Source organism: Dermacentor albipictus, chromosome 3 (assembly GCF_038994185.2).
Source record: "Dermacentor albipictus isolate Rhodes 1998 colony chromosome 3, USDA_Dalb.pri_finalv2, whole genome shotgun sequence".
Lineage (NCBI taxonomy): Eukaryota > Metazoa > Arthropoda > Arachnida > Ixodida > Ixodidae > Dermacentor > Dermacentor albipictus.
This window is the reverse complement of record NC_091823.1, coordinates 168,099,824-168,114,207: the sequence shown is the minus strand read 5'-3', so window position 1 is coordinate 168,114,207 and position 14,384 is coordinate 168,099,824. Positions and strand designations below refer to the sequence as shown.

The window sequence follows — 14,384 nt, the reverse complement described above, 5'->3', positions numbered from 1 at the left end:
AAACATGGGTAAGGTGACCACATCGTAGATCATTGTATTGATTATCTGTCCTGGATGACAGCTCACACCCATGCTATTAGCCGGTGAAAGAAAGCACGTAGAGAAACGACAGACAGGCCAAGCAGACAGTGCATGTTGATATATTGGCATCCGACAAAGCAGCATCAGCTTTCTTAAAAATAAACTGTTCACAAGAAACAGATGAACAAGGCATTAATATATCGTGGCGCACGCTTAAGGCTTCCACTTAGAGCTGCATTTTTTTTTATTCGCGGGATGAAAAGTGAAGAGTCAGTCGCCATGAGCTGAGGAGGACGTCAAGTAAATAATAAAAAGCACTACGCGCAAAGCTGAGACACTCTTGTTTACGAAGTACCTTTATTGGACGTCAAGTAAATAATAAAAAGCACTACACGCAAAGCTGAGACACTCTTGTTTACGAAGTACCTTTAACGGGCGAATGCTCTTACCGGGTAGCAAATAGAGATCCGTCAACATTAGAATCGCGGAACACAGTCATTATATCTGAAGCTCTTCATACGTGCTTCCAAGTGTTAGCCAATCAACGAGTTCCAGTGCAATTGGAGACAACCGGAAGCATTTAACATTAGCATGCATAAACAGTGAACGAATACACATGTCTAGGCTTCGCACTCCTTGAACGCGCGCTGTCAATGAGGCGAAGGTGTATGAATGTTGCAGATTCAGGCATGTGAAAAGGAAACCGAACGAATCGGCGATTGCATGGCTACGCTCTATGTCCTAAATTATTGTGTACGGGATTACCGCGTCCGGAAAATGAAGTGGTGAAACAGCAATTCCCCGACGAAAACAAAAAGCGTTACGGCTTGGCCCAGCATCACCATGTAGAAAAGAGCTGCGGTATCTTCGGAGGAGAGCGAGTGCACTTGCGATGACGGTGGGCGCATGAGGTACCAGGAACGAGACTGCAGCTGCAGCCGCTTACGCTCCGTTAGTCCAGACTCGTGCATCCAGCGACATCTGTGAGCGAAAGAGCAGGTCTGTTTCATGTACACTGCTGCTATTATTGCTTTGCATTTATTACGTTGAAGGTTATAGTTATTGCAGAAGAAAGTCTGCGAGAGCAGCAAAAGCAGTTGCAGTCATTTACGAAGAAACCTTTAAAAATCCGCATCATGGTTTGTCTTCTCTTTTTTTCTGTGGGAGAAGGAGAGGGGAAGTGAACCAGAACGAAGCACGGTGCGTGCATTGTGCCTTGCAGAAAAAATGTTGCATGCGAGATACCGCTTTCTTGCGGCAACTACTACATTGGTCAAACCTGGCTGTGTCTCTATTACAGGCTGCGGGAGCACCGCGCAGTAATTGAGGCGCAAGTAGCGGGTGAGCGGGCGGGAGGGGGAGGGACAATTGGCAGATTAGTGTCGCCGTTGCCTTTGCACTCCAGCCTTCACTGCCATGCGTGTGCTGCGTCAAGAACTACACCTGGCAACCGCCAGAAATTGTTATAGCCTATAGCTATCAGAAACAAGCAAGAGAAATGTGTGAGCGCTGCATCAGTACAGCAGTGTCACAAAAAGAGCTGTCATTCCCGAACATAAGCTTAGCATACGTGTGGTGGCAATGGTTTATTGCTCTTTACGTTCTCTCTTGTTTTTTTGTAGATCTGTCTCAGGTTGTGACGATAGGGCGTATCACCAGGAAGAAAAGGTATTCGGCAGATTCGCTTGAGGCTGCTCAAGTGTGGGAATGCAAAAGCGTTATAGTCCCTTTGGTGAAATGTTTTTCTTCTTTCGCGCACTCGCTTACCCGCGAGCGACTGCCCAGTGGCGTTTAAGTGGACATGAATGCTTTTGATTTTGTGCACACATGGCGTGGCGCCACCTCTCTTCTTTGGCTGTGCCATCAGGTGCCCAATGACGCACCCACCAAGCACACCTTCACTCAACCAGATCCGTGCAGCCTCCCCCGCGTCGAGAAAGCGTGCTCTTGTCGCACGCCGGAGGCCCGGGTTTCTTTGGTTTACAGGATCATCCCTGAAAAATTTGACGTCAATCCAGGTCTTCTTGACGTGTTATTACTCTTCGCACTGTCGGCGATTTTTGCTGCTATCGCTCCTTGGCGAAGCCCACAACGCCGCGTTTTCCCGTAATGGGGCATTTAATGTTTTCGCATTAAAATGTGAGTTTCCGTACCACCAGGCCAACGTAGACGATTTCCCGCCGCCGCTGCAACGCCAGCAATAAGTACGGAAATGGGACCCTCATCAGCGAAAACAGGGCATGTGCTATATGCGCCGAGTGAATCCGATGAACGCGCTAGATGACTACAGCTTTGGAGTCTCACTCCACCGTCAGCCAATTTACAGTCGCGATAAATTCTAGGCAATGTACTACATTGTAATATGTTCGGTTCGCAACGTCGTTACATGTATTATATGACGTAACTGGCCTCTTCTTGCTGAAAAGAACTCAAAATATCCTTTATAATTTCCTTCGTTCAGAAATAAGAAAACTTCAATATTCTTTTCGATGTGTGAAGGTAGTTTCTATCGAATATTCGTATTCGATTCAATTCGGAAACTTTGTTTGCAGCGGGGTAGGTCCTTTGATGGTAGAAGAGGCAATTTCTTGCGTTGTGAGCCAGGCAAGATTTACTGGGTAGGAGTTGACCACTGTGGCCCCACATGGAGATTCGACGCAACTATTGTGACGGCATTTACTTGGAAGACAAAGCTATGGACGTCCGAGATTACTTGTGCGGTATTATGAATTCTTTTTAGTACAGGACAGAAGAAACATGGAAGTATAATCCAAAAAAGGGCTCCCATGTTACAAAGAACTCCTGCCCCTCAAAGTTACCACGATGATTCTCTCCTTTCAGGCATAATCTCAGCTTTGCAGATGGCAGTTGTCCACAGATAATTGACTTCCGGGGCCACCTATGCGCGCTTAGGGTCCGAGCTTTAACTAGTTTTCTCACTTCGGCTTGCCATGCGGCTTATCTAAAGTTGTCCTTGTACATTCATGTTTTTGGTGCATCCTGAGCTTTCAGGCCAAGGCTCTTCACTTCTCCTTGGTGGCGCACGGCACGCTAACTGGAGGTCGTCAAAAAAATGTGCTTTGCATGCGATTTCATGGCCATGATAATTTTGTTGTGATTGTGTCATATGGTCACAGGCTTAACACAAATAAATGCAGCTGCTCTCCAAAGCCTAAACACACACAACACTCGCGCAGTAAGAAACACACTAGAGCTAATGTTTCTCAACTGTCCGAACGTGTATGCTGGCGCTATTCGGCGTTGCGGCGGGCCTCTCAAGATGAATGGCTAGTAAGCTTCACCTTGTGTGAAATAGTTTCTTGACTCTGGGCTGAAGAGTGTTGCGCATCAGCATGCAGAACTGGGCAGATATGGTGTGCTGCTTCGAAGGGTAGATCAGGCCCTCCCCTGGCTTCTGCGGATACAGAGCGGCGATGTAGTTCTGCATGACGTTGTCCTCCATGAAAATGATGGAGCGCTCAGCAATCATCTCGTCGAAAATCTGACGCGTGAAGACGATTGAAGCTGGCAAGATTGATTGTCGTCGCCGTGCCATGGAAAGTATCTTCTGTAACTCTGGTTCAGGAGACACCTGCGCAAACCGTAAAGCACACGGAATACACATTTCTTTTTTTCAAATGTTGCATACTTCGTGATCAACCTATCTTTCCGTCCATTGCAGCACGCAAGCCTCTCCTAGCGATCCCTGACTACCCCTTATATAGCTACAAATACGGCTATGTTGACGCAAGGAAAGCAGGGTCAAAACAGGTTATCGGGGGCCTAAAACAACTCCCTGTAAGAACTATACGTCGAGAACACCAAAATATATATAAAGATATGTATTTCTAAACGCAAATACTGTTGAGACTTCAAGCCATACTGCAGGTTGGGCCTCAGCCTTTACGTAAGCTCAAATCAGAAGAGAATACTCCAACATTTAATCTGTAATAATGCGATACCAAGGCTTAACCATGCCCACGTTTAAGGCCACCTCTAACCGAGTGTTCATTTCACTTAAGTTTTACTTTAATTAGGCTGCTGAGCATGAGGCCGCGAGATCGAATCCCGGCCACGGCGGCCGCATTTCGATGCGGGCGAAATGCGAAAACACCTGTGTACTTAGATTTAGGTGCACGTTAAAGAACCCCAGGTGGTCGAAATTTCCGGAAGCCTCCACTACGGCGTGCCTCATAATCAGAAAGTGGTTTTGGCACGTAAAACCCCATAATTTTAAGTTTTACTTTAATGCATGTTAGTCGTGCCTTTCCCTATGCAGATTATTGCTCAGTTGAATTATGGGAGAAGCACAAGGACCAAAGTTCCCTAGGAATCCTGGTACGCCGCTCCTTGCCCACACTCCGGCAACCATATGATGTTAAAATCTGCGACACTTTTGGCAATTAGCTGGTTCATCTCATCTCGTGTCTCGGTATGTTTGAAGCTGCATCATGATTTGTACAACTAGAAGTGAGAGGATCCCACATTTTCAGTCTGAGCCACAGAGCAGTCGAAGATTAGGCTCTCCTGTCATAAGTTCAGCACCCTAGAAAAATACAGAGATTCCCATCGAGTCACACGTCTTAAAGCACTACAATATTTCAGAGCGCAGCTCTTAGTCGCCTGTTCCTTGGTTGATCGTCGGCGTCCCTCGGCGTAAACGAGCAAGGCCCTCGTGCCAGAAACGTGTATTTGTAGTGGTCTTCTACCACAGCTGCCTCTAATGGCGCTCACCATGTCAGCGTTCCCAGGCTGCCCCTCCCTAAGCGAAGGCGCTGACGGCACTGGCCCACTGCCAGTCGGGGCGGTCATTTCAGTATGAAATACTTTGCATGAATATATTGCGAAATGAAAACACGTATCGAGCGGCGCTCAAATTTTGCATAAGAGAGTATTGTAATCGAGGGACAGCTTTTTTTTTATTTTGAAGAACAGATTACACTTTAATATAAATATTTCTACACTGCGGAAAAAAATTTGTGGCGAAGGCTAGGGTCACCTTGAACTGATGTTCGAACGTCGTTCCTCGTATGAGGATTGGCTTGAGGTGAGGTCTCTCTGCGATATCGCGGAAAGTCTCCAGTCGCTCGGTGGGCGTCTTGACGCTCATGCTGGCCTTCATGGTTCCTTGGAAAGAGTTCATCAGTACGAGTACAGCCAGCCACCACACGGCGAAGACCACACGGCCAATAGCGTCACGCACAGGACGTATTGTGCCTGCACAAGCGCGCGTGGAACAAGTGCATACCGAAACAACCTTCGCAACAACATACCGATCGAAGCAATGGAACGAAAACGCGGAAAACAAGAAAAATATCATGCAACAATTAAAAAAAAATTCCCGTTTTCTTCTTGAATTACAGCACCATCAGGAACAGTTCTCAATGGCTGCCAGTAGGGTTAAATATACGCCTCGGGGCTCGCACTGTGAGCGGATATGGCTTATACAAGCGTTTATAACTGAGGAACAAGTACCATGTCCCGTGTCCAAGGCGCCTTTACAATCCCATTATGCTTCACCGCGTAACAAATTAGTATTGCGGCTAAGCTGACTGCAAATTAAGCGGCCATTTTGCAACGCAATTTTGAACGCTACCACACGCGCACTCCTCAAGGCATGTCGCGATCGAAAGCGAACTGAGTTAGCTCTACACTACCTAAACAGAAATTGCTTGCATTTAAATCTGACTTCCGGTAGATTACTAGGGCACAATGGCAATTACGATGCGAGTGTGTGACATGAGGGAATTTGGTTTCGCGATCGTGCAGTTCTACGGTGATTTATGGCCATGTGCGTACAATCAGGAGGATTGTCCAGAATTCCTAAGTCTCCCGGACATATCAAGGGAATCGTAGGTATGGGCATGTGACGCTGTATTTGTGGAACTCGTCATAAACCTCTTCGACGGCAGTTTTGGTTAGTGAATATGTGCCACAAGGTATGTGCCGCTCTTTTATGACAAAAAAAAATCTTTAAGATTTCTTCTGGACTAGGTGGAACTGAAGCCACGTCTTATATATCAAGACACGCGCCACACACGTGCTTCAAGGCGGCGCTGGTAGATGGCACAGCGTGCCCAGAGGGCAGCGCGAGAGAAGAGCCGTACTACCCATACTCGCTGCATTCATAAGAGTTTCGGGGGGGGGGGGGGAGGGGCAGTACGCTGTGTCCCTAAGTTGTTTCAGCACTAATCGCATTAACCTACAATGACGGCATGTACAGTAACCAGAAAACGTGTTTGTTCCTTATCTAAACGAGCAAATCACATCATGGGTAAGCAAATTCTACGAACGAAAAAATTGCGGCAGAACTCACCTCGCTATGAGTATCGATCGTAATCGTAAAATTCCTATCTCATAAAGCGAAAGACGCACTGCTATCAAATGGCCGCAAATTGAAAAACACAAGCTACAGTATTGGAGAGGACTTCTCCCGCACCGTTCGCCATGCGCGTAAACAGTTGTTAGTGTTTGCCAAAGCCAATTCTTACAAGTACTCCTTGCGCTTCAAAACCCTGCACATCGGCCCAAAACGCTATGTATTTGACGCATCATCCCAAACCGTTAAGGAAATAGCATAGCAATTGCCCCGTCACAAAACTTTGACAAATCGTCGACCCGCTCCACCGCACAATGTTCTCTCGTTTTCGATAATGTTCACTAACATCCGTAGTCTTCTTCCAAAGCGCGAACTCATATCAAACATCATGTCTTCATCCGGGAGCAACATACTAATACTAACAGAAACTTGGCTAAATAGTGACGTAACGGATACGGAAATTTTGGCCGATTTACCCAATTTCGACGTGTATCGAAACGATCGAAAAGGCAAACGGGGGGGGGGGGGGCGGTGTTCTCATTGCCATTCATCGAGGCATATCATGCTCTGTTGTTGACGTCGCATCCGACATTGAAGCCATATGGCTCATCTGCTGCGCTCCCCCCGTAACAGTTCTGCTTGGCGTTTGCTACAGGCCCCCCCAGACTAATCCAGACTTCCCACGTCATCTGAACAACATCCTTCATAAACTTGTCCGCACATATCCAAATGCCCGTATTCTTCTTTTTGGTGATTTTAATTACCCGGATATTGATTGGCAGAACATAGCCAGTTCCACAATAACGTGTCATGCAGAGGAGAAGAACTTCATCGATGTCTGTTTAAATTTTAACCTCACTCAATTAATTTCCCAACCAACCCGTGTCTCACGAGAATCAGCAAACACGCTTGACCTGATACTAACAAGCAGCCCCGAGAATGTATCATCCATCAGTTACCTTCCTGAAATCAGCGATCATAAAGTCATGCATGCTTTATTCTCATTTACCTCGACTCAAAAACAGACATCCGATAAAACGATACAACTCTACGATAAGGGTAACTATAATGCAATAACTGAAGAACTTAACACCTTTTTTCCTGAATACGTATCCGCATTTCAAACTCGCTCAATTCATGAAAACTGGCTGATATTCAAGAACAAATTAAATCATCTCACTAATATGTTCGTACCAAGGATTACCTTTCATACTAATCGCAATAAACCATGGTTTACCCAGCACTTAAAACGACTCGAAAACAAAAAGAAACGATTGTTTCGTACCGCCAAACGAAACGACACGCCTGCCGCATGGGGAAAATACTTCGAGGCCGAAAAATCATACCTACTTTCTGTTCGTAACGCCAAGTACTCATTTTATCATAATGACTTACCTAACTTACTTATAACAAACCCCAAGCAATTCTGGCAAGTTTTAACCCCAACACATCCTCCCGATATTAAACTAACGAATTATTCACATGAAGCGGTGACTGACCACGACTGCGCAGAAATATTTAACCATGCATTCGCATCTGTGTTCACTACCGAACTCGACGCACCTTCACAATTACCACCCTTTAACATAGATACCCCCATGCCGGCAGTCACGTTCGTCGAAGAAGGCATTTCATCCATAATTCATAATATGAAACTTTCCTCATCAGCTGGTATGGACCTGATTAATTCAAAACTATTGAAAAATGTGGAATCAATTTGCGCATCATATTTATGTCTCATTTTCTCACAGTCACTCTCCTCAGGAATTTTGCCTCTTGATTGGAAAACGGGGAAGGTCGTTCCAGTCTACAAATCAGGTAACAGAGACTCGCCGTTGAATTACCGCCCCATTTCGTTGACTAGTGTGCCCTGTAAAATCATGGAACATGTCATTTACTCACAAATCATAAACTTCTTGGACCGAAACCATTTTTTTCACCCTTCACAACATGGGTTTCGTAAGGGCCTCTCTTGCGAAACCCAACTAGCGCTTTTCCTTCACGACTTGCACACTAATCTAGACCGTAATATGCAGACCGACACCATATTTCTTGATTTCGCTAAAGCTTTTGACAAGGTTCCCCACCGCCGGCTATTACTAAAACTCTCAAAGCTGAACCTACCCCCTAATATTCTCAAATGGATTGAAGAATTCCTAACTAACCGTTCTCAGTCTGTCTATCTTAACGGCCATCTCTCTACATCTCTCCCGGTTACTTCAGGCGTCCCACAAGGTTCTGTCCTCGGTCCCCTCCTATTCCTAATATATATTAACGACATGCCCCTGCATGTTTCCTGTAGTATTCGAATTTTCGCAGATGATTGTGTTATTTACCGCACCATTAATAACTGTCACGATCAATACACTCTTCAGACAGAGCTTAACAGCGTACTAAATTGGTGTAATAACTGGCTAATGTCCCTCAATCCGAGTAAATGTAAACTCATGTCCTTCACTCGTCGTCCCAATCCATATCTCTTTCAATATTTAATTTCTAACACACAGATTGAGCAAGTACAATCATATAAATATCTAGGAGTCACCCTCTCTTCTAATCTATCATGGCAGGTTCACGTCGGTAACATCATTTCAGCATCAAACAAAACACTCGGTTTTCTAAAACGCCACCTTCGTCTTGCCCCACCACATGTTAAATTGCTCGCGTATAAATCACTTATAAGACCCACATTAGAATATGCATCCCCCATCTGGAGCCCACATCAAGCATATCTAATCACCGCATTGAAAGCTGTGCAGAATCGTGCTGCCCGATTCATTCATTCCTCATACTCATATGAGGTCAGTGTTTCATCCTTGAAAGCTACATCCGGACTGCCACCCCTCTCTTTTCGTCGTCGCATTGCTAGCCTCACCCTTTATCACAAATTCTTTTATTCTCCTCTCAATCAAGAACCGTATATCGCCGCCGCATCACGCATATCTCACCGCACCAGTCATCCCCTTCAAGTTGCCCGCCCACTATCACGTACTACTACGTTTTCAGCTTCATTATTTCTTCGAGCAGCCACGGACTGGAACGGCCTACCCCATGACATCGTCGCCATCGCTTCAACACCTGCTTTTCAAGAACGCGTAACAGATCACCTTCAATGTTAAATCACCATCGCTGTTTGTTTTTCTCACTACAAATGTAATCCCACCCCTTATGTAACACCCCCTGAAATGGGGGCCTTTAAGGAATAAAACTGAACTGAACTGAACTGATCGATGGTAATACAATCAGCAAACGAGCAATGTAGCTACACATCGTGTTTCTGGTCATGTATACATTTGGCAGTTTAATTTTTTCCCTGTGACATCGTACTTTTGACACGCTTAACATGTCACTCATGTATTACGTCTTTTCTTGTTCTTCACTCCTGCTTGGGCCCGACTGCGGCTTGCATTATATATAACTAAATAAAAGCTTTCGGTTGCTTTTTCAGCAGTAGGAGTGAGGGGGGGGGGGACCTCAGTCGAGAAACTGGCGGTGGACTTCACCAAAACCCACTTTAGGCTGCGTTCGCAATTTTTATGGACCACTCTCTTTATATGCGTGGTGCACATTTATTCTGGTTTACATCGCGGGCGTGAAGCCACTGCAGCCAGATATGTTGCATAGGTCCATCTCCTTTGAGCGGGCATTTAAAAGAAAGGGATGGATGAATGGATGGATGGAAAACTTTATTTGGTCCTGCAAGTAGTGCTAATTAACCACTAAGCGGGCAGCTCCCCCGTCGAGACCGGAAGGCCATGTCCCTTGCCAAACGTCTTCGTACTGTGTTGCTGCTATAAACCAACAAATCGCACTTTCCGCTTGTCATTCAGTGTTGGCCGAAGACAATTAGCTAGGAACTTCATACTAGGTACCGAAGCTCACTCAGAAAAAAAATATTTTCTGGTATGCTGCCTGTAGGCCCAATCCGTCAGCAAGGTGTTAACGTCGACAGCAATACTGAGATGGCCTCTGCAAGAATATGTTTTGTAGCTAGCCCATCTAACGAGGCCACTAATGTACATAATATTTTCTCAAGAGCTTCGAATAAAGCCACTGCTTATGTACTATTTGTGCTATTTCCTTGTCGTTTTTGATCAGTTTGCTCATTTCGATCACCCATACAATCCTGCGATCTTTTGATTTTCAGGTTTGCGAGCGCAAGTCGACAGGCGACATCACGGGATTTACCGAGTCATCTGCGGACGCACACAGGAGATGGACTCTCATTGGCGCAGTCATTACCAAACGAAAGCGCCGAAAATACTGAACGCTGAAGAGTTGCTCCACTGGTGTTTTCATACATATGCACAAATGGAAGGCGCGGAAGCGTATCGTTTTGGTATGTGTTGCATAAATCATGCGCTGAATTACCTGCAACATGACATTACTGGCCATGTGTATTGATATAATCATATATTCATTCAGACATTTCCAGCTAGACGATGTCAAGAACACCTAGAAGCTGGGTATTTGTGATATATAAGCGTTCAATGAAAAGGCAGCACTGTAATGAAGAGAAACGGGTGGGTCATACAATCATTTTGTATTAGGGCGCGAATTGTCATACCTACGAATAAGAGATATCTAAAAGAAACCTGCTCGCTTTTTAACCACACCGCAAACCACGACCGCTAATTACCTAGGATTCAAGCAGCGACGTTCGATCGTCAAGTGCGACCAACCACAAAACTGAGCGTGCTCACCAAGAAAAAGCAATTTCGCGTAAGTTGTAAGCAGTACACCAAAAACTATCGTAGCCTCATGAGACAGTGGATTTGCAGTCACCCCGCATTTTTCGCCCACGGTCCAGTACAGCCCGAGTGCACACGAAACAAAAAAAGTCACTCCTAAAAGAGAAACTTGCACTTGTTGGTTTGTGGTGTTAAATACGTGCGGTAACAGTGGATAGGATGTACGGCCTGACATAAACATTGTATGGTAGTGATGCAAACAAAAGAAAGATGGTGTTTGGGAGCTGGGGCAGAATGTCCAGGTGAATCAGTCATAACAAACAGAGGCTTGAAATTAAGCCTGACTTTCCTACAAACAGTTCCTAAACAACGAGATTTTTCGCCAGGACAGCGCACTTATATTACAATTTATTTTGCACGTTTTTTTTGTCATAGTTGCTTTCTAAAGATTTCTCGCCTTATTATTTTCTGGTCTCTTCGGTGCCTGCAATGTTTTGTGCAGTGCCCATCAATATAGATATATATTTAAGTGTCTGTCATTGTTTCACCGAAAATCACGCATGCAAACATATAATTAGATGTTCGGAGCGGCTTAAATATATAGTTATCATGCTAATGTAGTCCCCAGTATGGGGGGGCGCTCTACGAGCCCCGTGGCAGCTAATTTGGCATTTCTGACATTTGAGCAATACGGCAAGTCCTAATGAGCGTATAATTGACTGTTTCCCATGCTGCTTGCAAGCAGATTTTTGCTCCAGTCCTGGCATTTTGTCTTCTTTGTAAGAGCTTCTTTGTAAGAGACCGACGAAGAAGCTTGAGCTCAAGTTACGGATCGCGCAAAGAGCGATGGAAGGAATAATGCTAGGCATAACTTTAAGAGACAGAAAGAGAGCGGTTTCGATCAGAGAGCAAATGGGTATAGAAGATATTGTAATTGACTTCAGGAGAAAAAAATGGCGCTGGGCAGGTTATGTAATGCACAGATTAGATAACCGTTGGACCATTAGGGTGAAGGAATGGGTACCAAGATACGAAAAGAAGGGAAGCGCAGTAGAGGAAGGCAGAAGACTAGGTGGTGCGACGAAATTAGGAATTTTTTTAGTGCTGAGTGGGAATCGGTCGGCGCAGGAAAGGGGTATTTCGAGGTCGCAGGGAGAGGCCTTCGTCCTGCAGTGGACATAAAATATGATGATCATGATGATGATGATGATAATGATGATGATGACGATGACGACGACGACGACGAATGCGGAATAAACTGTCTGTCTGGTACTGCTCAGTCTGGCCTTTCCGTGCTGGCGACGCACACGGTCACACTTTCTATGTGTCCGAAAAGTCTGTATAAAGTGCTTGCATCCATTAAAAATTATCACTCAGGTAAATCAAGTTCTCGTGAGGACAAGAAATCACCGCCACTGCAACACTATGTTGGCGCGCTCGTACTGCTACACAAAATCGACACAGCTTTTAGACTTGCCTAAGAAATTTCATGCTCAAAAACAGCGCAAGAAATATACAACCATTCCACTCTGTGAAGATGGAATGGCAGCGAAAGCTACGACAGTCAAAGCTCTCAAACGAAAAACAACATGATTCACCTCCACTGCGGGTCGGCTCGAAGATAGTACAACACCGGGTCACGTTTTTTACAATTGCTAGTGGGCACAACTGGGCGTGGCGCTTTTGATGCCGCTCGACGTTTCTGCGCAGGCGCGAGTAAGAGCGGACGCGAGAGAGAAAATCTGGGGGCTTTTGCTCCTCGAATATATGACTCAGCCTAGGCCCTACGGAGGAGGTTTCTTTGAGCGCGTTGTATTCGTTTGTCCCCTAGACATGCAGGCATTGCGGAGTGCGGTCGAGTTAGTTTATACGCTCCACCGCTGGCTGCCCGCGCGGTGAGACAGTGGGCGTGGACGCCGGTTGGTGATCGCTGGGTCTGAAGGGGCAATGTTCCGACTGGTGCTGTATAAGTGGCGAGTCGTTTTCTTTTTTTGTCACGAACATAGATCGGATTTTTTACGAGCACTGCACCAGGAGGGCACATGTAACCGGCAAACGGAGGCCTCAAGAGAGCACCTGAGGTTATATTAAAGCAGGCGGCGCAGAATCTCCGGGGCACCCTAGCGGTAGCGGGGGGATGGAAGCTGGAAGCAGGGCGGCCCGTGGGTAGGCGCCGCAGACCCCGAAGCGTGCCAGGACCAGGCCGGACCAGTCCGGCTTCTAGCTTTGATGTCCCCATTGCCGCTTTGATGTCCTGGAGGCGCCGCCAATAATGCGAAATAATGACCCGTTGTTTCCATTAGTCAAAATATGATCGAATAAGTATAATTGCGTCGAGCCGCCAATTTGCGGTGCTAAGTTCAGCACTACCGTGCCCCGCGACTTCTGTCGGCTAGCCTAGGGACAAGCGCTTGCAACGCGCGCCAGGAAACTCCTCCGTAGTACCTAGGCAGAGTCGTATTTTCAAGGAGTGAAACTCCCCACATTTCCTCTCTCGCACCCGCTCTCTCTCGCGCATGCACGCAAATGTCCGTCGTCTCCGCATGTTCCACGCCCCGCTCGACCTACGAGCAGTTGTATATACGCCACCGGGCCGACCCCCGGCGGAGGTGAAGCTGGTGATAAGCACTCCCCACACGTGGGTCGATCGCGAGGGTGGTGCAACACCGGGCCGACCCGCGGCGGAGTTGAAGCACACATTAAGCACTCCCCTTAGGTGGGCCCATCCCGAAGATTCCGATGGGCGCGTTACAGGTTCCTAAGCCCACAGGGGTAGGTGCCCTTTGAGTTTGGACCCTTTCTGCGCCATCACCAGGATCAGCCCGCGTGATTTTTTTCTTTTGGCGGCCGCCGAAAAAAATACGAACGCTTAGTCTTATAGACATAGCTAAATTTACTTATTTAAGAGAAACAGGACGCGAGCACAAGAAACAAATTGGACGACGTGTGTGATCAAGCCTTGCGCATTAATACATCACAAAGATGTGAGCTTTCTAGTTGATAACAAGTAATACCTGCCGCTCCATTGTTATCTATTGAAAGTTTGTTCCTGGATAAACAGCTATAATTATCTTAAGCTTTTGTAATACTCATATGCCCTGCCACTGCAAAACTTCTGCGCAATGTACGAGTGCGCAATGAGTGCGTGATTCTTCATTTAAGGTTCTCTTCCAAAATAAACACTCAGTTGTTAGTCAGCTGTTGTGTCATGTGGTCTTTTTTCGTCCTATTGTAATATTGCAATACGTGCCAACTCGCTCAGCTTCATCATCATCGTCATCATCATCATCACCATCATCAGCCTGGTTACGCCCACTGCAGGGCAAAGGCCTCTCCCATACTTCTCCAAGAAC

General features: G+C 46.2%; 1 protein-coding gene across 2 annotated transcripts in view; it reads right to left on the bottom strand.

Annotated features, from left to right (window-relative positions):
• Window positions 1–287: 287 nt before the first annotated feature.
• Window positions 288–14,384, bottom strand: part of LOC135896296 (probable glutamate receptor) — a 101,716-nt gene continuing 87,619 nt past the window's right edge. For both annotated transcript variants that reach the window (XM_070534833.1, XM_070534834.1), the window contains 3 exons: window positions 5,021–5,238; window positions 3,324–3,613; window positions 288–1,002 (listed from right to left, as the gene is read on the bottom strand). In XM_070534833.1, coding sequence (XP_070390934.1) covers window positions 783–1,002; window positions 3,324–3,613; window positions 5,021–5,238 — 728 coding nt within the window. In that variant the 3' untranslated portion in view covers window positions 288–782. The remainder of the gene's footprint in view (window positions 1,003–3,323; window positions 3,614–5,020; window positions 5,239–14,384) is intronic.